The sequence below is a fragment of the Delphinus delphis genome, chromosome 2, assembly GCF_949987515.2.
Source record: "Delphinus delphis chromosome 2, mDelDel1.2, whole genome shotgun sequence".
NCBI lineage: Eukaryota > Metazoa > Chordata > Mammalia > Artiodactyla > Delphinidae > Delphinus > Delphinus delphis.
Window position 1 is genome coordinate 12,048,228 of NC_082684.1, and position 26,236 is coordinate 12,074,463.

General features: G+C 40.0%; 1 protein-coding gene across 1 annotated transcript in view; it reads right to left on the bottom strand.

Moving 5' to 3' along the window:
* Positions 1 to 7,457: 7,457 nt before the first annotated feature.
* The window catches only part of GOLGA5 (golgin A5), a 34,403-nt gene continuing 15,624 nt past the window's right edge, over positions 7,458 to 26,236 (bottom strand). The window contains exons 7-13 of the mRNA XM_060004013.1: positions 23,521 to 23,691; positions 20,928 to 21,056; positions 18,237 to 18,335; positions 13,380 to 13,605; positions 11,044 to 11,149; positions 9,287 to 9,350; positions 7,458 to 7,950 (exon numbers count right to left, since the gene is read on the bottom strand). Coding sequence (XP_059859996.1) covers positions 7,870 to 7,950; positions 9,287 to 9,350; positions 11,044 to 11,149; positions 13,380 to 13,605; positions 18,237 to 18,335; positions 20,928 to 21,056; positions 23,521 to 23,691 — 876 coding nt within the window. The 3' untranslated portion in view covers positions 7,458 to 7,869. The remainder of the gene's footprint in view (positions 7,951 to 9,286; positions 9,351 to 11,043; positions 11,150 to 13,379; positions 13,606 to 18,236; positions 18,336 to 20,927; positions 21,057 to 23,520; positions 23,692 to 26,236) is intronic.

Here is a 26,236-nt window from a genome sequence, read left to right on the forward strand (position 1 = left end):
AGGGGCCTGTTCTGGGTTGGATGCTGTCAAGAAGCAGGGGCAACGGGTGATTGAGTACTTCAGTGATTGTCACCTAGAAGGAGAGTTAAAATGGGGCTTGAGTTGTTATTGGTGAAACAGCAGCAATTGCTCAGAAAGGAGGAATGCTTGTCAGAGTGGGGGGGGGTTGGTAATTTGGGGGCTCACAAGAGTGGCCTTTTCAATGTCTTGTTCTGAGTATTGTTCATGTCCAGCTGGGAACATGGCTGACTGTTTGTCAGTAGGGCCGTTTTCTACTTTCTCACTCCCATCCAGCTTTAAAATAAACATAGCACCCGATGAAAAACTAACACTCAGATACACTTTCAACTTAGAAAATGCTCTTTTTACCTGGGGGAATCCTTTGTCACCCATCACTGTTCCTCATTAGTTCTGGTTTAGAAAGTTGTTTGTTTATTCCAGAATGATGGCGTGATGGAAAGTTAAGAGGCAATTCAATTCAGCGTCAGTATTATGTTTAGGGAACTACTGTGTGATTGGGGTTCATAACCAGGGAAGGACACCGTATCAGAGTCTATTGCTGCTGTAACAAATTACCACAAGCTAAGTGCCTAAAAACAACACAAATTTATTCTCTTACAGTCGTGGAGGTCAGAAGTCTGAAGTGGGTCTCACTGGGTTCAAATCAAAGTCCTGGCAGGGCTGTAGTCCTTTGCGGAGGCTCTAGGGGAGAATCTGCTTCCTGGCCTTTTCCAGCTTCTAGAGGCTGCCTGCATTCCTTGGCTCATGGCCCCTCCTCCATCTTCAAAGCCAGCTATTCAATCATTCTGACTTCTGCTGTCATGACACCTCTGACTCTGCTTTCTTCTTCCATCTTTTAAGGACCCTTATGATTACATCGGGCACAGCTGGTTAATTTAGGATAATCTTTTGTTACAATCCTTAATCACATCTGCAATGTTTTGACATAACATATTTATATGTTTCAGGGATTAGGACATTTGCGGGGTGGACATTATTCTGCCTACTAGAGACACCTAGCCTGGTATTTTTTTGCTGGGGAGGGGCAGGGAGGAATTCTGACTTAATAGAGAAAGAAGCATCTAAGCTGACAGCAGGAGGGGCCAGGAACCAAGAAGGGAAGTGTCTTTAAGCAGAGGGGAGGTCTGGAGGTGGAGAGAAAGCAGGGGGCATTGGTGGGTCCATCAGTCATCTATCGCTGGGTCGTGATGCAGTAACAACCAAACTCCCAAATCTCAGGGGCTCACAAAAGCCAAGTTTTACTTTTTGCTCAAGCTACATGTCCATTGTTGACGTGCGCCATGTTTTGGCTCTGCTCTATGTCCTCTTCGTTCCAGGAGCAGCCCCTGTCTAGAACATGTTGGGTTCATGGTGGAGGAACAAGTTAGGGGGCAAAACCGTAAGATGATGCTTAAAACTTCTGCTTGGGAATGGCTCAGGCCCCTTCCACTCACATTTCATCAGCCAAAGCAAGTCAGGTCATATGGCCAAGGCTGACATCAGCGGGACAGGAAGTAAAATCTTCCCATAAGAACAGGCAGTGAATAGTTGGAACAGCAATAGACTAGCACAGTACAAGAGGCTGGAGTGTAGTAGATGTGGGGGTGGCTTGAAGCTCATGAGTGAGGGCAGATCATGCATGACTTTAAAAACCAGTTTCCTTAGAATGTAGGCTCCACAGAGATAAACCCACGCACCTATGGTCAACTAATCTATGACAAAGGAGGCAAGGATATACAATGGAGAAAAGACAGTCTCTTCAATAAGTGGTGCTGAGAAAACCGGACAGCTACACATAAAAGAATGAAATTAGAACACTCCCTAACACCATACACAAAAATAAACTCAAAATGGATTAAAGCCCTAAATGTAAGACTGGACACCATAAAACTCTTAGAGGAGGGGCTTCCCTGGTGGCGCAGTGGTTCAGAATCTGCCTGCCAATGCAGGGGACATGGGTTCGAGCCCTGGCCCGGGAAGATCCCACATGCCGCGTAGCAACTAAGCCCGTGCACCACAACTACTGAGCCTGCGCTCTAGAGCTCACGTGCCACAACTACTGAAGCCCGTGCACCTAGAGCCCGTGCTCTGCAACAAGAGAAGCCGCTGCAATGAGAAGCCAGCGCACTGCAACGGAGTAGCCCAAGCTCGCTGCAACCAGAGGAAGCCCACACACAACAACAAAGACCCAACGCAGCCAAAAATAAAAATAAAAAATAAATTTATAAAAGAAAAAAAAACAACTCTTAGAGGAAGACATAGGAAGAACACTGTTTGACATAAATCACAGCAAGATCTTTTTGTCTCACCTCCTAGAGTAATGGAAATAAAAACAAAAATAAACAAATGGGACCTAATGAAACTTAAAAGCTTTTGCACAGCAAAGGAAACTATAAACAAGATGAAAAGACAACCCTCAGAATGGGAGAAAATATTTGCAAACGAGTCAACGGACAAAGGATTAATCTCCAAAATATATAAACAGCTCATGCAGCTCAAAATTAAAAAAAACAAACAACCTAATCAAAAAATGGGCAGAAGACCTAAATAGACATTTCTCCAAAGAAGACATACAGATGGCCAAGAAGCACATGAAAAGCTGTTCAACATCACTAATTATTAGAGAAATGCAAATCAAAACTACAGTGAAGTATTACCTTACGCCGGTCAGAATGGGCATCATCAGAAAATCTACAAACAACAAATGCTGGAGAGGGTGTGGAGAACAGGGAACCCTCTTGCACTTTTGGTGGGAATGTAAATTGATACAGCCACTATGGAAAACAGTATGGAGGTTCCTTGAAAAACTAAAAATAGAACTACCATATAACCCAGCAATCCCACTACTGAGCATATACCCAGAGAAAGCCATAATTCAAAAAGACACATGCACCCCAGTGTTCACTGCAGCACTATTCACAATAGCCAGGTCATGGAAGCAACCTAAATACCCATTGACAAATGAATGGATAAAGATTATGTGGTACATGTATACAATGGAATATCAGTCAGCCATAAAAAGGAATGAAATTGGGTCATTTGTAGAGATGTGGATGGACCTAGAGACTGTCATACAGAGGGAAGTAAGTTAGAAAGAGAAAAACAAATATTGTATATTGACACATATATGTGGAATCTAGAAAAATGGTACAGATGAACCGGTTTGCAAGGCAGAAATGGAGACACAGATGTAGATATGGACACCAAGCGGGGAAAGCGGCAGGGAGGGTGGTAGTGGTGCTGGTGGGATGAATTGGGAGATTGGGTTTGGCATGTATACACTAATATGTATAAAATGGATAACTAATAAGAACCTGCTGTATAAAAAAATAAAATTAAAAAAGAAAAAAAAGAATGTAGGCTCCACCAGGGCAGGATCTAGGTTGCTTGATCTTTCTAGCCCAGTATTTCTCAACCTTTTTTTTTTTTCATTATTACTCCCTACCCCAATAAAATCTTAATGTCACAGATATACTGTTATGTACTGCATGTATATTTGGGCTTTATAAATATAAACAGTAAGATACTTTTCCCCATCTAAAAATCAATTTTCACCCCCTTGAAGGTGATATCAGCCCACGTTGAGAATGCATGTTCTAGCCCCAGTTACATTTGTTTTAATTAATTCTTGAGTTCAGTTGACTTAAGCCACATTTGTGAGTGAAAGCAAATTGTTAATAGTTGATAAGTTTACATGCATAAACCTTATTATATACTTTGTGTAAACTCAGTTTAACTAGCACCACAAGAAGCTAATCGGCTAAAGAGGAGAGGTCCAGTGGAGTAGAGAGGAAACTTAATTTGACATTAGAAAAGAACCTGATTGTACCTACATGTTGCTTTGCAGAACTTTCAAAAAGTGAATCTAAATATCGTATTGCTTTCAGAAGGCTTCTCCACTGTGAGGCAGCCTTGCCTGTCTTTTGGGAGTCATTAAGCAAGACTGAACTCTCCCTGATGATTAAAGGTCTTCACTATGAACATCTAGGACCAGCGAAATCCTCAGGTCACCTTTTGCTTTTATATTTTAAATTATTATGGCTTTTCCCTCTTTGGGAAAACCCTGACAAGCTGCCCAATCAAAGTCCTCGCTACTAGCAATGTGCCTGGCCAGTTACAGTTCTTTGCTCTGGCTTTGGAAACCAGAGGTGCTGTGTGGACGGGACAGATGCTGAGTGAAGGTCCGAGGAGCTCTCGAGGAGTCATGCGTGAATTTAGTGTTTTGCCTGATTCAGTCAATGAAGTTCAGTGAACAACAACTGAAGGCCGCTTATGTGTCAGGCAGTGTTCTAGGCGTTAAGGATATAATAGTGGATTAAAAAGGTAGTATCTTTGTCCTCACGGGATCAGAAATGTCATTTTGAGTTTACGAGCTCTGACAGCACAAGAGCGGTGGTGCCGGACAGTGAGCCGTGCTTAGGCTGGTTGATCAAAGGATGAGAGATATTGCCTTCAGATATGAAGGGCTCTGCTCTTGGATTTCATTTTTCTCTTTGTCCTTGACTTGAACAAAGATGAGGCATTAACTATGAATGCGGAGACCAAGAAGTTATGGGGGAAAGTATCAATTCACTGACCTGGTATTCTTTGCAACTACATAGGAAAATCACCTCCTTGGGTTCAGCCTGTCCTCACCTCAGCAAATTTAGCACCTTTCAGGGACTTTGCATTTTAACCCACTGCCACTCCACTTTGCATGGCCTGTCACCTTATTCAGGCTCTGCACCAGTGTCACCTCTGCAGGGAGGACTTCCCTCTCTCCTCCCCCATGTCTCTCTACGCTTTGCCTCGTTTTATTTTTATTCCCAGCATTTAACTCTTAGTGACACATTATGCGTATGTTTGCAGCCTGCCTTCCCCATTCAAAGGTAAGCTCCACGAGGGCAGGGACTTTTGTTCACCACTCTATTCCCAGTTCCTAGAAGGGGCCAGCACAAGGGTATGTAATTTGAACTATCTTATAGTCCTGTGATGGCTTAAGATTATATTACCACCACTTTTTTTCTTCGAGACATTTGTAAATGAGGTTTCTGTGTGTAACACACTTGATGACTCAACTGTTCATACAAAAAAAAAGTTTTCTGTACTTGGAGGTGTTTGTGTTGGAATCTGTGTCTGAAGAGCAGACCACATGTTAGAACTGTAGAAGTTCAGAAACATTCAATCCACAGCCTTCTCACTCAGGAAAGAGTTCCTAAGAATACTAGCCTCAACATGTTCAGAATAACCACAAGACATTTTTCTGTCATTTCTTTCTTCTGACCAATCACAGCCTGAAGGGCTTTAGGCTATTAGTCCCTTTGGCTTTGCCAGTTTTGTCCTTCTACTTCCATCTAGACCAAGATGCCCATACTGGCCTTTTCCAATACAGCTGACCTCCTAAAGTAGGGAGCTGGAGCCCAGCGAGGCATATTTGAGTAGGTTGGTTTTTTTCCCCTCCAGGGTGAGTTGTATATAAGTCTTCCTAAATGAAGGCTAGAATGTCCAGCCCCAGACATTATTCCCTTAACGACAAAACTAACCAGGGTGGACACAGTTCCACGTTTTAACAACTCATGCTTTTCCTTTGAAGTTTCTGTTCTGCAGCAATAGAAATGGTAGGTTTTAGAAAGCACAAAGTCTAGAGAAAGGGAAATCTTAAGATAATAAAATAATCTTATTTTCCAACTGACAGCTATAAATACAAAGCAGTACGTTGAGAAGAAAAAAATTCAGCTTTCACACAATCCTTTTAAGTAAGTCAAGAAGGTTTCATGTTATCTGAGGATAAGTGAATGGGAGACTTTTAAAAATCCCCTAGTGTGTTAGTGGTCAAGAATACAGAAACTGAAAGTCAATTAAAGATTTAAGTAACTTCAGAAAAATAATCTCAGAAACACTTTGTCAAACTATTTCCAAAGCCAAGAATGCATAAAAACTGAACAAAAGATTTAGAGCCATCCCAACAAAAACCAGGAGGACATGCAGAGACGGGAAGTCTGGCAACACACGATGATGAAGCAGGTGCCATTTTCCATTTTAAGTATGTAGCCTGGTTTTAATCATTTTCCAGAAATGGTTCCAAATTAGAAGAGAAAAAAAAAAACCTTTAAAAGATATTAATAAGTCTAAACTCTTCACTCTGTTTGAGATAAGACGTGACTTCACAGCTCAGACTCTAATAGGCTATCACACCTGAAGAAGAACTATGACATCTAGGGACCTCCCTGGTGGTGCAGTGGTTAAGAATCCGCCTGCCAATGCAGGGGACACGGGTTTGAGCCCTGGTCCGGGAAGATCCCACATGCCGCGGAGCAACTAGGCCCATGCCGCAATTACTGAGCCTGTGCTCTAGAGCCCGTAAGCCACAACTACTGAAGCCCGTGCACCAAAACTACTGAAGCCCGCACTCCTAGAGCCCGTGCTCCACAACAAGAGAAGCCACCGCAATGAGAAGCTCCTGCACCACAACGAGTAGCCCCCGCTGCTGCAACTAGAGAAAGCCTGTGTGCAGCAACAGACCCAACGCAGCCAAAAATAATTAAAAAAAAAAAAAACTATGACATGTAGATTTAATAACGTGTCTCTACCCTACCCTCCAAAATCTCATATCCACTTTTAGATGGTATAGAACTCTCTACCCTTTTCATTCATGTTAAATTGGAAAAAAGCCCAAACACACCTAAGATGACCTTTAAAACTTCATTCTCCGATGAAAAATAAGAAACATATACATCTAGCATACCAAAACTTTTGAAGAATTTATAGGACAATTAAAGTCACAGTATAAATATCATTAAGAATAGAAGCTGGTCAGGTTTCCTGTTAGGCACCAGCAGGCTACTGCAAAGGCATTCCTGACAGGAAGGACTATACCCTTTGCCCAGCCCAGGATCTACATATGCCAATTATATATGAAGAGAGACTGCCAGTGCCCGGCATGGACAAAATGAGAATTCAGACATGTAGATGACAAGGAAAGCCAAAACAGACATTATGCTGGACTTAAGGCAGAGAAAATGTCCCTTTTCAAAGAATAACTCTATATAGTCTCTGCCTTGGAGTATTTTAAAAACACAAAGGGTGTCAAACCAAATTTGATTCCTAAATGCTACCAGAGGGGCTATGGATGTCCTGAGCCCACCCAAGGTATAGGCTAGAGAAAAGGAAAAGAGGTGAAGGAAGACAATGGATGAACGAGTAAGAATTAAAGGAAGACAGCATGTGGGGTGGGAGGGGGAGGAAAAGAAGCGCACACACCACTAATGCAATTACAAGTGGCATCAGCTCTGATTTCTGGCTCTGCTCGTGAACGCCGATCTGGAAAGGTCTTGTTTAAATGGGAGTGAAAAATTATTATTTTTAAAAGAAAAATGCACAGTAAATTTTACTTACGTATTTATAGAAAGATTTATACCAATCAAGCATTTAACAATGTAAAAAGTAAATCTACATTTGCAAAGTTAAATATACGAAAATACAAAGCAGACTGAATTATCAAAAAGAAAACATTTTATTTATATCACTAAATACAATTAGTTTCCCTGATTATAACCCATAATGAGTGTCACCTAAAATACAGGATGGTCTGTACAGAGGCAGACACCCCCAGCATCTCCGTGTGTATGCATATATACACTGAGCCCCTGACCTCGAAAAAGCAAAAGCTGAGCTCGTTAGATTATTTTTGTTTGTAGAAACTCTTACCATTTGAAGGAAATCAGAAGAAGATTTTGGTAGCAGAGTACTTGTATAATAACTTAAAAAGTTAAAAGCCTGTAGTGATAAAATAATCTTGTGTACCCTTCTCGGGAATTTCAGGCAAGTGACCCTTCTGCAGACCCCAAAACTGGAGAGAGATGACCAATCACCAAAACAACCTGGCTCAGTTCATTTGCCATGTGGTTGGTCATGGTGCATTTCTGGTGTGTAAGTCAACAGAACAATCATGACCCAGAGGTGAAGCAAAGCCTGAAGAAAGAAAAAACAATTTATGGATTAGCCAATAAATCAATCCTCCCTAAAGGCCCACTGTGCAGCGCACTGAGGGCAGGAGCTATGTCTCGTTTGTCTCTGTATTCCTGTGGCTAGTGTGTCTGCAACAGTGCAGGCGTGCAGTACGTGTTTACTGGATAAACAAGGAAGAAACAACTGTACAGTCAAATGAACTAAAAAGTGCAATGGAAGGTAATAAAGAGCTACAATACCTACAGCATTCTCAGTTGAGAGGGGCAAAGTCTTGAACACATTCACAACATGCACACGTACACATAACTAACCCATCAGGGGATTACAGTGCAGAGTAGATGGCCTGATTAAAACTGCTAGGTGTACATGAAGTTGGCTGGAAAGGCTTTTTAGAACAGAGTTGTGGTTGGTGTTTTGAAAGAGGGTTTAGCCATGATTTGGTGAAGAGGAGATGGGACGACGTTCTTGACAGGAATAATGTGTCAGGTTTCAGAGGTCGATTTAGGGTCCAGAACAGGACCTGCAGTGATACACTTCCACTAACTCCCTCATGGTGGTGCTGACATGATGAGGTTCCATCACGAAGTGCCTTGCACACAAGAAGTGCAACATCTCATCTCAGGCTGGCAGAGGGTGCCTGTGTTCCTCATCATCTCCCCACCCAGATGTGGGCATGTTCTGAATCCTTTCTGACGCCATTCAATTTTTTTTCTTTCACTCTCCCCATTCCCCTCATCTTAAAACCTTTTTGTTTAAAGGAGTAACTCTTCCCTCTAGTGGCTCACAAGGAAATTTCTAAGTATGCTTTTATTTCTTCTCAAGAAAACTGCCCGTCTTAATTCAGTTCAACTACTTTTAGACATCCCCACTCAGAACAGTCAGTGGGCTTTTTAGGCTCACAGAAGATATGACACGGCATCCCAAACTATGGTAACCATTTTATTAGAGCTAAGAAATCTAAGAAAGAAAATACATCACCTTTGAGATCCCTTTAGGAAATAAAGCAAAACACATGGAAATAATTAAACTTTACTTCAAGATAAAAATGAAATCAATTGTTTTGTATTGTATCACTGGAGGGGCTTAGAAATAAAGGTAATCATTAAACTGCACTACGGTTACTTCTACTGTCGGAAAAGCCTTCAAGCAATTTATTTTTTAGACATAATGAATTATCAACATTACTTGTACACTTTAAGAAAAAAAACCTTAATTACCAAAAATGAGTTCTATTCTCTTTCAAAATTGATTGCTAAAAGTTTAGTCAAAAAGATCAGCAGCTGAAAAAAACTAGTTAAAAATCAAATGCAGCACTGTTTTTGCAAACAAGTTTACTTACCATATATATAATTACAAAAACTCGTGCTATGGGGTATCTTCGGAGAAAAATTCCCAGACGGATGCTGTGCAAGTGGTAGGGGTGGAGAGAGAGGAGAGAGTTACACTCAAAACATGTTCCTGTGGTAGTATCTCTTCATGTTTTTTAAGACTTTACTCATTTAAACTATTTATGTGGCTACCACAAAAGACAGATTATTTCTGTTTTATAGTAGATTGTTAAATGATTACTTGAAATAACCATATAAAATATCACAGCAGTGAACAAATACTTTTATCATTATTTGGGGATTGACTGTTAAGCTTTTAGCACAAGCTATTCCTCTTAATTCTTCAGCTGCAACTGTAGAAGGCACACTTGGTCCCTCTAGCAATCATTTTTCTTTTAGGAACCAAAGGCAAGTGTGAACACATGCATAGGAAAAAAGAGTCTAGTTGGAATGAACCTGTAAATAGCTAATCTGGGAGCTTTAGCATGGACACATACTTCTAAAAGGCTCCCAACTACAGAAACTCAAGTAAACACTTTAAGAGTGGGAAGCATTATGACGTCCAGACCTATTACTATGCCTTTCTGCAACATTTTTTCCCTAAGACGGATACATGCACAGATACACCTTTCTTCTACGCCCTTCTGCTTCTTTCACTACCCTTGCATATATGCCTTCACTGCCTTGCATATATGTTCTCTAAAAACTAATATGTATGTTGAATACATTAATAGTTGAAATAGATATGCTCAATAGTGTGGAGACAGTGACTATGGCATCCAAGGCTCATGGCTTCAGGAATCCAAATTAGTAAATCATCCTCATTTTTAACACCACAGCTCTATTCTGACACAAAAAGGTAAGAAGAGACTGTTCTGTTAGGCAACGATTCATTTCAACTATGTTTAATTATAAAAACTAAAAGGCAAGAGAGTTTAGTAGGTTACTTAGATATGACCTTTATCAAGGCTATACACATATACCGGGAGAACATTTTCTTTATAAGGTGGATGACTACTAGTATAAAAAGTTTTATTTATAAATATATATAACATATAAATTTTTATTTATATAGTATATATAAAATATATATGAAAATAAGTACTATTCTTTTATATATAGTGGCATCTTTTATTCTAATCATATGATGAAGTAAGGAGATAAAACATTCAAATGGATGCATTTACATGATACAGGCTTTCTCAATGAAATTTAATGAGTTTTCAAACAGAGTTTATTACAGAAAGAAGAGAAATGATCAGAGTTAAACACCTTCAACAAAACACAGGCACTGGCAGACCTCTTAAAGCAATTTCATGACACTGAAATATCAGCTTGGGGGACTTCCCTGGCGGTCCAGTGGTTAAGACTCCGGGCTCCCAAGGCAGGGGGCCCGGGTTTAATCCCTGGTCAGGGAACTAGATCCTGCATGCCACAACTAAAAAAGATCCCACGTGCCGCAACTAAACATCCCGTATGCTGCAACGAAGATCCCGTGTACCGCCACTAAGACCTGGTGCAGCCAAATAAATAAGTATTTAAAAAAAAAATCAGCTTGGGAATTCCCTGGTGGCCCAGTGGTGAGGACTCCGCGCTTCTACTGCAGGGGGCCCGGTTCAATCCCTGGTGATGAAACTAGTCCCGCAAGCCGCATGGCGCAGTCAATCAATCAATATCAGCTCTGCTGGACAGGACTCACCATGACTGAAATCACTGGAGAATGTTACAAAAATAGGGTCCGTCACTCACTGGTGCCGGCACTGCTTACCTAAACTGGTCAATTGAACTAGCGGCTTTGCGGACTTTTCCATACATTCCTGCCAGATTAGTTTCTGTGTCAGTAAAAAGAACAGGAACGTTTCGCAGACGTGTGCCTGTTTAAACAAGAAAATAAGTAATTAACGTACAGACACCAGAGTCAACTTTCTAACAAAATTATAGTTGAATATACCTTATGTTACATATGGAAGAAATTCTCAAGGTCAACTTTTAAGCAATAACCAAAGGTGAAAACATTAAAAAAAAGACAGTTTAAATATGTAAACTTCCATACCCGCAAAAATCAAAATTCAAAAACTAAGAAAATTATTTTCCTATGAAATTAGCAAAAATCAGAGTTTACCGAGTATTGGTGAGAGGCAGCATTAATGGGCACTTTCTTCCTGGGCCCGCAGGAGTGAGGCCACACACCCTTTCTACAAAGCTGGTAACTCCCAAATTCGCATCTCCAGCCCAGCCCACCTCCAACTCCAGGCTCGTCCATCACCCTTTCATTTCCATCTGGATGTCTAGTAGACATCTCAACTTAGCACACCGCACACTGTTATCCTGATTGCCTGCCCTTGCTGCCAACCTTCTCTTCCTGCAGTTTTCCCCATCTCAATACACAACTCCACTTTTCCAAAAACCTTTAACTCCTTTCTCTCAAACTCCACATCTGATCTGCCCGCAAATTCCATCTGCTTTCCTTTAAAATAAATCCTGAACCCACCCCCTCCATCCCCACTCTGGTCTGAGTCACCAGCATGTCTTACATGGGTTAATACCATGCCCCTCCCTGGTCTCCCTGCCTCAGTGCTTAGCTCTCTGCAGTCTACTCTTGACACAGCAGCCAGAGACATCTTGTTAAAATATACAGGTCAACTCAGTTACCCCTCTCAAGACCCTTCTATGGCTTCCGACTTCATTCAGAGTAAAAGTCCTTATACAGACCTAAACAGCCTCCTCCAAGTTCTGGCCCCTCATTCAGTCTACTCCAGCTGCACTGGTCTCCTGCAATATGCCAGCTATACTCCTGCCTCAGGGCCTTTGCACTTCTCTCTGCTTGGAACACTTTTTCTGTAGATCTCGTCATAGTCTACTACCTGACTTCCTTTGGGACTTTAATATAATGCCACCTTTTCAACAAGGTCTTCCTTGACTTCCCTGTTTAAATTATTATCGCCTCCTCACATGTGGCACCCTGCACATCTTTCTCTGCTCCATTTCCCTCTGTAGCACATATCTCCAGCTCATACTACTTGTTTACTGCCTGTCTCCTCCCCTGTATTCCCCCACGACACCAGAATGTGAGATCTATGGGGCAGAGTCTGGCCTCTTGTTGGCCACTGTATCTCTGCAACAGCACCTGATACTGAGTGGGCACTTAATAATTGTTTGCTGATTTCGGGAACAAGAATCAAAAGCCTTTAAATGTGTGTACTTATTGACCCAACAATTCCATTTCTGATCATTTATCAATCTCCAACAATAAGGAACTGATTAAACAAACTGCAGTATTTTCATGTGATAAATTTCTATAAAGCAATATATACATATTGTATTAAATATATTATTAAAATATATTAATATGACAAAAATGAAAAATCAATAAAACAAGTACTGCAAACATATATAGGAAAAAAGTCTGGACAAAGATGTTCCAAAATGTTACCTGAGGGCAATAGATTATCAAGTGATTTTAATTTCCTTTTTTTTGCATTTCTTTTTATACTGAGACTGTGTTATTAAAAAAGTATATAAAATAACATGTTATTTGAAAAAAAGTTCTAAAAATTTAAAGCCAAAGAACTAAGATTTGTTGAATGACTACTTTGTAGTCAAAGTAGTTATGAAGTTCTAAAACTAAAAACCTGATCTGTTGAAACTTATGCTAAAATCTTCAATATTCTTCTTGATCATGTATTTTGAGAATCTATATATTTCTCCATTAAAATTATAGAGCACGGATATCCTCATGTGACTATGTATTAACTTTAATATTAATAATTATGGTTATTAAAGCAAGTCTTACTTTAAGATTCCTGAAAGCCCCTCTCAACTGAATTATTTGTCCTCACCACCCTGTTAAGTGTCCTGGGCCTTCTTCTCCAGGTTCGAAACCAGTGTGGGATAGTAATCAGCCCACTGTCCAGTTCATTAACGATCATATCAAACAGTGCATAGCCCAGGCCTCGAGAAAAATGGCTGCTTTGTTAGATAAAGCTTCTTTTTAAACAAAAATGGTCTTTCTGTAACTTTTCAAATCATGTTTGAATTAGCAACATTGAAAATTAAGGCAATGAAATATTCTTTTGAGATTCCCTATTTTTTTTTTTTTTTTACCTTCACCACCGTCAACTCCAGACATGTTAATAGAAGACCCATTACTACTGCTTCCAGCGGCGGAGTTCATTTGCTGCTCAAGGCGCTCCAGCTGGAAGACCAGAGAGTTCTTCTCTGTGCTGAGACTCTCCAGCATAGTCTGCTTCTGGATGAGAGTCTCTGTCAGCTGATGGAGTCGGTTTTCTAACTCAGACTGACTGCTATTGCTTAAAGTTTTATTCGTAAGCTGAAAGGCAAAGTATTCATAAGATTACTACATAAAATGAAAGGCAAACAACACAGAAACCACGTTACTACATTCCCACAGGTAAACCGTGGCATTAAATGATTTCTCAAAACTCTACGATTCTTTCACCATCTACAGAAGCGATTTTCAAACTGTATTAGTGGACCATGAAATCAATTTGGTGGGTCACAGTTGCCATTTAAAAAAACAGAACAGAATAGTACATAGAGGGCACAGCATATAGTGTGTAAGAGTATTCTTTTGTGAAACTTGTTTTGGTTTTATACGTGTAAGTGTGTGTGAGTATAGAGACATGACTTAAATTGTATTTCTTGCTATGTCATCACAGTCAAAAACATTTGAAAGCACTGGTACACGGGACACAGTTCAAGCTTCTCCACCTGGATTCAAAACCTCCGTAAGTCAACAGTTGTGGTGCACTGCAAAAACCACAATCTCTGCGCTGCAATTTCCTAGCTACCTGACCTTGGACAAGTTGCTACACTTCCCCCAATCTGTTTGCTCACTTGTGAGGGTAAGAGTGCCTTTTGCACATGGCACTTTGGGATATGAAAGGAGAATTTTCCTAGTAGGGTCTGGCTGACAGTTGCTCCTTAATAACTTCATTCCATCTTCTATTTGCTCTCACCTGTATCATCTTCCTCTGCTCCCATTTGGCCTCTGCTCTGCTGTTCAAATTTTCCCTTTTGGGCAAACCCAGTCCCCTTCTCTTCTCCCCAGTCCCCTTCTCTTCTCCAGGCTCTGCCTCCCTTCAAAGCCTCTTCCTTGAAGCCCTTTCCAACGACTCCAGCCCGAGCTGATCTCAGCCTTCTTTTAGACTCCTACTATCTTGGCATTTAGCTTCACTATTGTAACAATTTTGCCTCCTCAATGAAACTGCCAGTCAGCTCTGTGAGGGTAAGAATCACTGTCTGCATCAACACAGTCTGGAAAAGAGGCTGAGAGACTGATCTAAGTTGAAAACCCCAGCTCTGCCACTTCTTAGCTACAACCTAGGGCAAACTACAAACTACATTGAGGTATAGCTGACTTTTAGTTTCAGGTATACAACTTAATGATTTGAAATTTGTATACACTGTGAAACGAGCGACACAATAAGTCTAGTTACCATCCATCAAGCTTCCTTCCTTCTAAACCGCTTACAGCACTCCCACAAATTAACTGCAGGGCTAGGTCTACAATAAGTAACTACGAAATGGAATTATATTGAGTATAAACTAAGATTTACTTACTATTAAAAAGGAATGCTCAATTTTAAGATTGTACTGTGATCCCCAATCTTACTCCACACTTCAATATTTTTTAGTTGAGGCAAAATTTACATTCAGTGAAATACCCAGATCTTAAGTATAAAATGAGTTTCAACAAACGTATTAACTGTGCAACCAACACCCAGATAAAAACACAGAATATTTCCATCACTCCCAGACAACACTGCTCTGCTCTCTATAACCAGAATTTAGTTTTGCCTTTTCTTGAATCTCCTATAAATGGAATCATATGGTATGATCACTTTTGTGTGTGGCTTTTTAAAAAGATTTATCCGGGGCTTCTCTGGTGGTGCAGTGGTTAAGAATCTGCCTGCCAACACAGGAGACATGGGTTCGAGCCCAGAAAGATCCCACATGCCGCAGAGCAACTAAGCCCGTGCACCACAACTACTGAGCCTGCGCTCTAGAGCCTGCGATTCACAACTACTGAGCCTGCGCACCACAACCACTGAAGCCCATGCGCCACAACTACTGAAGCCTGCGTGCCTAGAGCCCATGCTCCACAACAAGAGAAGCCACCGCAAAGAGAAGCCCGCGCACCACAACGAAGAGTAGCCCCCGCTCGCCACAGCTAGAGAAAAGCCCACATGCAGTAACAAAGACCCAATGCAGCCAAAAATAAAATAATTTTTTAAAAAACTAAAAAAATAAAAAAGATTTATCCATGTTGTTGTATCAGTAGTTTCTTTTTATCGCTGAGTAGTATGCAATGTGTTTACCCATGTACTTGTTTTTTCTTTTTAATTAATTAATCTTTGGCTGCGTTGGGTCTTTGTTGCTGTGCACAGGCTTTCTCTAGCTGCGGCGAATGGGGGCTACTCTGTGTTGTGCGTGGGCTTCTCATTGTGGTGGCTTCTCTTATTGTGGAGCACAGGCTCTAGGCGCGCGGGTTTCAGTAGTCGTGGCATGCAGGCTCAGTAGTTGTGGCGCACGGGCTTAGCTGCTCCGTGGCATGTGGGATCCTCCCAGACCAGGGCTCGAACCCGTGTCCCCTGCATTGGCAGGCGGATTCTTAACCTGCGCCACCAGGGAAGCCCCCACGTACTTGTTGACAGACACTTCAGTTGTTTCCAGTTTGGGCTATTTATGAACAAAGCCACTACAAATATTCCTGTACAAGTCTTTTTGTGGACATATGGCTTCACTTAGACTGAGTAAATATCTGAGGTTATAGGTTAGATGTATGTTGTTAATCTTATCAGAAACAGCCAGTTTTCCAAAGTGGCTGTACCACTGTACCCTTCCACCAGCAGAGTATGACAGTTTCAACTGCACCACATCCTCAACGCGTGGTATTGCCCATCTTTCCACTTTCTGCCAGTCTAGTGGGTGTGGAGTGCTGTATCTCCCTGAGGTTTTAATTTGCATCTCCCTGATGACTAATGATTTCGAGCACCTATTCGTGTGCTTATCTGGCTATTCATAATCTTCTTTTGTGAACTGTCTACCCAAGTCTTTTGTCCATTAAAAAAAAAGTAGTTGTGCATCTCTTTAGTTTCTGTAAGAGTCCTTATCCTGGTCACAAACCCTTTGCCAGCTGTGCTATGCATTGTAACTAGCTCCTCTCAGTCTGTTGCTGACCTCTCTTCATTTTTGTAATGGAGTCTCTTGACAAGCAAAAATTTTTAATTTTGATGAAGTCCAATTTTATCACTTTTTCCGTCTATGGTTAGTGCTTTTTGTGTCCTAAGAAATCTGTCTTCTCCCAAATTGCAAAAGATTTCCCTATACTTTCTTGTAGGAGCTTTGTAGCTTACACCTAGCTTCATTCCAAATCAATTTTTATTAATTTTACAAGTCTAATTAGGGGATAAAGATCAAGGTTCATTTTTTTCCACAAGTTTTTATCTAGTCCCATAAAATAGTTTTTAAAGAATGAAAAAATAGTCAAACTGCAATGTAATTTTTTTATTATTATTATTTGGTTGCATTGGGTCTTTGTAGCATGTGGGATCTTTCGTTGTGGCAAGCGGGCTCTCCATCGCTGTGCACAGGCTTCTCTCTAGTTTGTGGTGTGCAGGCTCTAGAGCACGCAGGCTCACCAGTTGCAGCACACGGGCCCAGTTGCCCTGCAGCATGTGGGATCCTAGTTCCCCGGCCAGGGATCGAACCCACGTCCCCTGCACTGGAAGGCAGACTCCTTACCACTGGACCACCAGGGAACTCCCATGCAATGTAATGTTTTAACAAAGATATTTTTCTCCGAGGAGGCCCAAAGGTAATAAGATAAGCAGAAATAGCATTTTTTATTGTTCATTCAGTATATATCTTAACTCACTAATTGAGTGGGGTTTTGTTTTGTTTTGTTTTTTTTGCAGTGTATTAAGGGGCTGATATCTTTTCAAACTGTACAACTTCCTTCTTACTTAGATGAAAAATCTTTCAGAGATAACCTCCTATGGTTAATTCTTGATTAACAGAAATACCACAATATCTTAGACATAGTATGTACTCAATAAATATTTTTAAAATATTGGAATGTTTACCTAAGCATTAAACTGAATGATGGTTTATGCTCCTTTCTTTTCTTTAATTTTCTGTTAGCGAGTCATCTTACCATTTATAATCATTTCACAAATGTAGGAAAGGGAAGGAGAAGGGAACACTCAAAATCAGTTAGCTGTCCCCAACTCTTATAAAAATTTAAAGTTTTTAAACATTTTAAATTATGGACTACGAAGAAGTCTAAGAACTTAAAAAAATTAAAATTATTTGACTTTTCATGTTCAAACAAAGTCATCACCTAACTGAAAAATGAACTAGTCAATTTTTATGCAAATTATTTAAATGATCAATAAGTTCATTATTTATTAAGTCAATCATGTGAATATAAGAGAGGAAAGGACAGTGTATAATGACAGGGTAAGTGAATGCACGATTCTGTCAGTTAATGATAAAGACTGGCAAATCTGAGTGGTAGGCACATGTTATTTTCTATGTTTCACATTTTCAGTTATAAAAAGGTCTTAGTGACTCTAATGAAAGATCTATTAATAAGAAAATGTATCGTTGGATTTTTCTTAGGAAAACACAACTGTAAAACTGGCAATCAGCAAAACTACCACTGAAGTTAGATGGTATGAAATTCTGGAGTAACTCACATCTCCTTGGGTGACTGGTTACAAGATACCTGTATAAGAAGCAAGCCCTGGAATACAGCAAATGCAGACTCAAATGGCATTTGATGAAAATTCTATATCACATTGAAAATAACTTACCTCACTACTCCAACAACAGGATTCAGGTGAAAATACAGGAAAAGAAAGTCTTACTGTATCTCTAAAAAAAATGTCCTTTTACAATGGTATCTTTGCTCAAGTAGTGAATGCTGCTTCATACCTGATTCCTGAGTTTTTGAATTTCATCTTCTCGATCTTTAATTCTGCTTTGCAATGTGTTCTTTGTTCGATACAGATCTTCTTCCATGTAGTGGAATTCCTACAAAGTGAGGCACAAATAAACAAAAGCTAAGTCAGTGCTCCCTATGTCATCTCCAGTACCTGAAACAATGCTTGACACAAGGTAGGCACTTGCTCAATATGTGCTGTGTGTATACTGAATGAGTAAATAAACAGACTTCAAGGGATCTGATGAAAAGTTAATACTTCAGCATGATGTATCAATTTGTATATGATGACTATCTAAGCACAAGTCTTTTTTTTTTTTTAATAAATTTATTTATCTATTTATTTTTTGGCTGCGTTGGGTCTTCATTGCTGCGTGCGGGCTTTTCTCTAGTGGTGGTGAGCGGGGGCTACTCTTTGTTGCAGTGTGTGGGCTTCTCAATACAGTGGCTTTTCTTGTTGCAGAGCACGGGTTCTAGGTGCGCGGGCTTCAGTAGTTGTGGCTCATGGGCTCTAGAGCTCAGGCTCAGTAGTTGTGGCGCACGGGCTTAGCTGCTCTGCGGCATGTGGGATCTTCCTGGACCAGGGCTTGAACCCGAGTCCCCTGCACTGGTAGGTGGATTCTTAACCACTGTGCCACCAGGGAAGTCCCAGAGCACAAGTCTTTATTGGTCATATGTTTTCATTTTTCTTGGGTAGAAAAATGTAGGAACAGAACTGCTGGATCATATGACAAGTGTATGCCTAGCATAAAGGAAGAAAACTTGCCAAACTGTTCTCTGAATGCTTTTCAAAATACCTGTACCATTTTGCATTCCTACAGGAATATGAGAGAGTTCCAGTTCTTCCACATCCTTTCCAACATTTGGTACTGTCAGTCTCTGTAAGTGTGGCTATTAGAGTGGGCATGTAGAGATATCTCACTGTGGTTTCAATTTGCATGCCCCTGATGATTTTGGGCAGCTTTTCACGGGCTTATTTTTATCAGGCAATATCCTGCACCTGTTTTGCTCCATCACTGATAAAACACAGAGAGAGGAAAAAAAGAAATACCTCCAAATTCACTAACAACTGCACGAAACTAGTTTGTACGATGGACAGGATTGGTAAGAGTCAGGTGAGAATTAAAGAGTAAAGCAATGCCAGGAAAGAAAGAGTAAATCATTAAGTACCTTCAAAAGCATTATGTTTAACGGTGCAAAGTAAGGGGAGTTGTATGAAGAAGTAACGTGATATGGAATCAAACTGCTAGAGACTACTTTAGACATTTAGTTCAACCTGCTCACTTCACAGACTAAAAAAACTGAGATAAGTGAGAAAAGAGGAAATGAGGAAGGTAATTAGGTTAGGTAGGGGAATCATAATTTACAAGGTTTGCCCAGTTTCTTTTAAGCTCTAGGCTAGCATAAAATTTAAGGCTGAAATTTACTTAAATTACTTAAAGGACTATTTAATCCCAAGATTAAGTACTTCCAATTCAGAACATCTGATTACTAAATAAATAGCCTAGAGCTACATTCAGCTCCACTTTCCTCTACTTAATTCCCTCATTTTAGAAAAGGGCACTGCAAGTGGATGTGTAAAACCATCGGCCATAATAAAATGAAAGTTATCTCACTAAACATCAAGAACATCAAATTCTTGCCTTTTAATATATACTAGCTCCTTAAATAAATGAAAATGCAATTGCTGAAAGGAGAGTTAATCTTACAACCAAATTATCTAAGATAGCCTATGATGTACCCTACAGGTTGTTACTCGGTGAATTTTTCTCTTACTACTCAGGAAATCACTGTCATAATAAAAACAAACACTTCCCTGAAAATAGAACCAGTTTCAGAAATGATAAATCCTAATGAAAAAAATCTTCAAAGAATATAAGTATGCAAAGCTGGAAACGTTGTAAGTGATGCACTGAGAAATATACAAAGCTTTCCCTCTTGTAAAATGAAGAGAAGAGTGATTTTATTGTGAAGATGAAATAAGATTATGTATACTAAGTACCTATAACAATGTTGTTACTCAGTAAATTATAGATGTTACGAATATTAACTACAGATTCTTACTGTGAAAATGTGACTGTAAACATGTTTAACTGTGTTAGTACTGAAACTATCATATAAGTACATTGAAGTAAAATAATTTGGCTTGGAGAGCAGACAACTGCCAATTGAATAATGAAATATAATTTTAAACATGATTTGTAAGTAAAGTCTGTTATAAGCATTTTTTCTCAAAACAGAAAAAGCAGTCTATTATGGCACTAATGTTGTATTTATATTTCTATTAAATAAAAGTTACTACTGTTTCTAGAAAGTAAAAATCTGATAAAATACAAAAATCAACTGATGTTTTCAAGTGTTCTAACATACATACTCTGACAAGGAGATACAATAAAATACAGACAGAGCAGTAGAAAGAATTCTGGGCTCTGGGACAGGAATCCTGGATTCTATTCTATTCTCTAATTAGCTGTGTGATATTAAGCAAGTCTCAAAATCATTTTGTGTCGCTATATTTCACCTGTTAAAACAAACAAACAACGAGGAGGGTGGGTTAGTAATAAGGTAGGAGCGACCTCTGAGCTCATCCTCTAAGAATTTCAGTAAGCTGCTTTACTAAAAGTCTCCTCATATGACCGCTAGTGTACAGTCTTCCTAGGTAATCATCAATCTAAAATCCTTACCTGCTTCTGTCGGTCCAATTCTGCCTCTAGTTCCTGTTTAGCTGCTTTTTGTCCAGCTATTTGGTCTTGCAGATCCTGTAATTGTTCTCTTGCTGATTCTGCTTCACTAACCTGCTGAGCCTCCATATCCTAAAAAGATGAACCGTACATGTGAAAGCAATAATGAACTGTTCAGTTCAGTATTTACTGAGTGATCATTATGTGCTGTGAACTGGGCTCAGCAGGCACTGGAGGGATAAAGATGAATGAGACACAGACGCAGACTAAACGGAGCACAAAAACTGGTACCTCCTTATATAACACGGCAAATGGTGAGAGAGATGAACAGGATGCTGCAGCAGAAACCATTTGGTTTAATGACCGTGAGCAGACAGCGGCTCACTGGGAGATGTATCTCTCTATTCAAAAGTAACAATTTCAAAAAAAAAAAAAAAAAAAAAAAAAAAAGTAACAATTTCAAGAACAGAACTGTAACATCAAAAAGGACTTCACTGCCTTAGTCCCCTGAAATTGCAGGTTATAATTAGTTTTTGTACATGTGTGGGTATCAACATACAGTAACATACAGTAAAAATAACTTTTCTCTCATATCACCTGAGGTTAGTATGTTTCTTTTTTTAGCTCTATTACTATTATCTGTTTTCACATCTTCCCATATTTCTCACTCTAACTTCTTCACTTGGTGTCACTATTCTCACTTATTCAAACTCAAAAACCAGCTTCTAGATATCTGTGAAATCCACTAGTGGCAAAGAACATTGCTCTGGGTTCTGTATTTTCCCTCTATGGGTTAATAAGCACAGTCCATTCATACAGTACTACATGAAACAAAACTGGCATCTTAACTTTGCTTTTTATCTTTTGGTACATTGTGTTATATGCTCATCTCCACAAACCCTGGCACTTCGCATATTGTTTGAAAGAACTGACAGATTAATGATACTCCCAGACAACCACAGTAAAATACTCTAAATTCACACAACTTTGTGGACTTACTGGAAAACAGCAATAAGTTAAATTATTTTTCCCTACCATTTTCAGGGTGAGTAGAAAGCAGACTAATCTTTGTTATAAATTTGACTAAATCCGATGAATTCTCAAGAGATGGGCAGTAAGTGCAGTGGTTAAGGATACGTGTCCTGGAATCAGACAGACTGGGTTCTAATCCTGGCTCTGCTACTTTACGAGTCATGGCAAGTTACCTTCCTTCTCTGCACCTAAATTTCTTCAAACTGTAAAATGAGAATGCATCATCTCCCTCACAGGGTTCTGGTACGGAATAAATGAAAGGACATATGTCGAGGGCTTTGTGCAGCGCTTGGCACATGAAGTGCTCAGCAAATGAAAGCTGCTATAATTAACAATTCTTCCATTTTGCCAGACCTAATCCTACAGTCCTTATTATCAATTTCATAAACTTCTTGAGAAAGGATAGGAAAATGTGTCAATGTCATCAATGATGCTGGGGTAGGGATGAGATATAAGTAAAACAAATCATATTTTTCATAATCTCAGGCAAAAGACACGGAATAGGTAGGAAAAAGTTTAGCATTTATTCAATTTTAAATTCATGGGACTTAAGTCTTTGGAATTCAAAATTATTTAGAGAAAAAAGATCCTACACTTTGAAGGACAGTAAGAAAAAACCCCAGAAATAATAGCAGCTACGATTTACTGAGCCTATTATGTGTCAGGAACAATGCTAGGCCCTTTATACATAGTATCCCTTATTCTCAAGAGAACCTTGTTCTCATCTGCAACCTACAGATGAGACAACTAAGGCTCACTGAGATGTGGTACCTGGTGTAAGGTAACACATCTACTAAGTGCCAAAGCCAGGATACAGGATCTGCATCTAGATCTGACAGTCAAACCCATGCCCCAGACAAGCCAACCCATTCTCACAACTTCCACACTTGCCACTGTTGTTCACGTACATCTTACAAATCAATAATTTCCTAAGCTAATGCATGGATAAGTATTCCTGGCAGAAAGTTGTTTTCTTTTTTCTTTTTTAAGAACAGAAGGCTCATTACCCCACACTTTTATCTTTCCCATCCTCAGAGACCCCTCCTATGTCAAAGACCCCATGTTTAAGATAAATAAGTGGCCCAATTTTACCTTTCGATTAAATATATTAATTACGCAAACTATAAAAGATTATGCATGAAACTATAAAAGATCATCCCTAAGCCCATTCTAATATTAGACAACACCCTAGTTTTAGAAACAAGCCCAAATCTAGTTTGTTTTTAACCACTAGAATGTTAGGTCCATAAATATGAAGACTGTCTGGTTCTCTGTTATAGCTCTAAGCCTAGAAGATGCCTGGCACATGGCAAATATCTGGTAAGTATTTGCTGAATGAATGAATCTGATTACCTATCTTTCTTATTCCTATAACTTTAAGTCAATCAATGGAAAAGAAACCTATTGCTTTAGATTCACTTCTATATGGTAACTAATACTCCCAAAGTTTCACACATTATTTCACCAATACCCTTCCCCCAAAATACAGAATCCATCATGTCTCAAACTACTAATACCTGAGGGTAAATGGCTATCTGTGAAGCTGAACAGTAATGTATCTTACCTGTAATTCAGATCTCAGCTGATGTATCTGACCCATCAGTTTCTGTATTTCCTCCCTTTGCATCTCCTTCTCATGCCGAAGTTCTTCTAGTTCCATGCTATTTGCAGTACTGCTATCTAGGCCTTCAAAACCAGATCCTTCCTTTAAGCTGTTAATCAATTTTTCTTTAGACTATCATAAAACAAAGAATAGCAGAGATTAGCTTGTACACTGAATATCATCTACCACACACCAATTAAACTGTTACAGGAATATTCCAATAATATTCTCCACCAGAGAAAGTCCACAGAATGTTAAATCCATAGGGATAAAAATGCAACAGAGCTTTGCTGTACAGTGTTCTTGGACTGTATTCCCCAGGACCATGTTATTGTTGAAAACTTGTTACTAACAAGATTCTTCTCATTCTTTCTTATACTTCCCCCCCCACAATCACATTCCACTCAACAAATATTTATGGAGAACCTACAATGGGTTTGGCACTATGCTAAGCGTCCTATGTAATAAAGACAATGTCACTCCAGATAGTACCCTCTGCCTTATAAACTAAAAGGGAAGTGACAAATATCCGATACAAGGCAAAGTTCTGAGCAGAAAAAAATACACTTCTGGGGAAGAGAAGGGTTTACTTGAAAGATAGCTCTTATACTGGTCCTGGAAAATGGCTAAGATTTTAAAAGGTGTAGAGAAAACAGAGGACAAAGCGTAAAATGAAAAAGCACAAGGGCCCAAGAGTATCCTGGGATGCATTCAGACAAAATGTCAGGACCAGTGTGTGAGGGCTTCGGATACCAGGCTAAAATGTGTGAATTGTACTGGGCAGTCCAGAGCCAGTTACCAGGAAGTGGATAAGGAAGTGATATGGCCAGAGGTGCGTTTGAGGAGGGTAACTCTGGCAGAGGTTTAAAGCGGTAGCTCACAAACTATCGTCGGTGGGCCAGATCTGGCCTGTGGCCTTTTCTTGTATAGCTCACTAAGCTAAGAATGGTTCTTTACATTTTCAAAGGATTATAAAAAAGTAAAGACAAAGAATATGTGATGGAGATCACATACAGCCCTCAAAGTCTACAACAGGTACTATTTGGCCCCTTACAGAAAGTTTGCCGACACCTAGTATAAAAGATAAGTTGGAAGAAGAGATTTGACATGGGAAGACTAGTTTAAAAAGTGCTGTAATCCTAGGCCAGTAATAAAAAGAACCATTGGTTCCTTCACCATAAATATTTGAAAGTCACTCTCCTCCATCAAAAATAGTTTCTCCTGGGCTTCCCTGGTGGCGCAGTGGTTGCAAGTCTGCCTGCCGATGCAGGGGACGCGGGTTCGTGCCCCGGTCTGGGAGGATCCCGCGTGCCGCGGAGCGCCTGGGCCCGTGAGCCATGGCTGCTGGGCCTGCGCGTCCGGAGCCTGTGCTCCGCGGCGGGAGAGGCCACAACAGTGAGAGGCCCGTGTACAGCAAAAAAAAAAAAAAAAAAAAAAAATAGTTTCTCCTTTTTATGGGTGATGTCTTCAAGCTTTTATGTATTTTTCAAATTTTCTATAATAAACATGATTAGATCTACATCTATATTTATACATCCATACCTCCATGTGGCTACACAGCAGACCCCTCTACTGAGCTCCAGGCCTACATTTCTGATGGCCTTCCTGATACTTGCACCTCGATGTCACATCAATTTTGCAAACTCACCATAATTTATCATAATCTCCTTCAATCCTAAACTGCTGTCTTTCCTTTTTTCCCTTTTGTAGTAGTACACGAGAACATCATTCGTACACTCAAACCAGAAACCTGGAATCATCCTAGATTCCATTTACCTTTTTCTCTCTTCTTCCAATTAAATCTCCAAGTCTCATATATTCTACCTCCTACATTTCTCCTAGCAGTCCCTGGTTTGTCATCCTCACTGCCACAAACTCAGATCAGGTCCTCATCATTTCTTACCATTATTTTTTATAAAAGCCTCTTCATCATCTACATCTCACCATCCCACTCCTCATCCCTTCAATGTAGTCAACAATTTACTGAGAACCTACTAAGGGCCAGGCACTGTGCTGGGGATTCAACGATAAACAAGACAGACATCCAGCACCACCACCCCCAACCTCTTCATGGCTGCAGCAGTTCTTACACCCAGATCTGGTCATGCTGCTCAAGTCCTCTGAAACCTCCCCACCCCCTACCATCACCTAAAGCATAAAATCAAAACTCCTCTGCACGGTATGCAAGGCCTTCCACAATCTGGCATCTGCTGTCATTGAGTTTTCTCTCCCATCTCTTTATCTCTAATACTTGATGCTCTAGCAACAGACAAGTAGCTGCAGTCTCCTTAATACACCATGTTCCCTCAGGCCCGCTATGTTCTGGCACAGGCTGTTCCACCTGAAATCTCCTCCCTACCATGAGTCTTCCTACTCATCCTTCAAGTTCCTCCTCATACAGCATCTCCAGTGATCCCTGACATCTCCAGGCAGGTTTTAAGGACTTCTTCTTTCAAGCTCCCATAGTACTGCGTCAATAATTTCATTTTATCAATTGCCTCAGTGTTGTCCCACTAAACTGAATGCTCCCTTAAGAAAGAGGACACATCTTTTGAGCTCAGTATCCTCAGCACCTATCAAAGTGCCTACTGAATAGTTAGGTGCTCAATTAAGTACCTCTTAGATGAATTAACAAATTACACTGATACAACACAAATAATTAGAAAGAAGAGTTTAG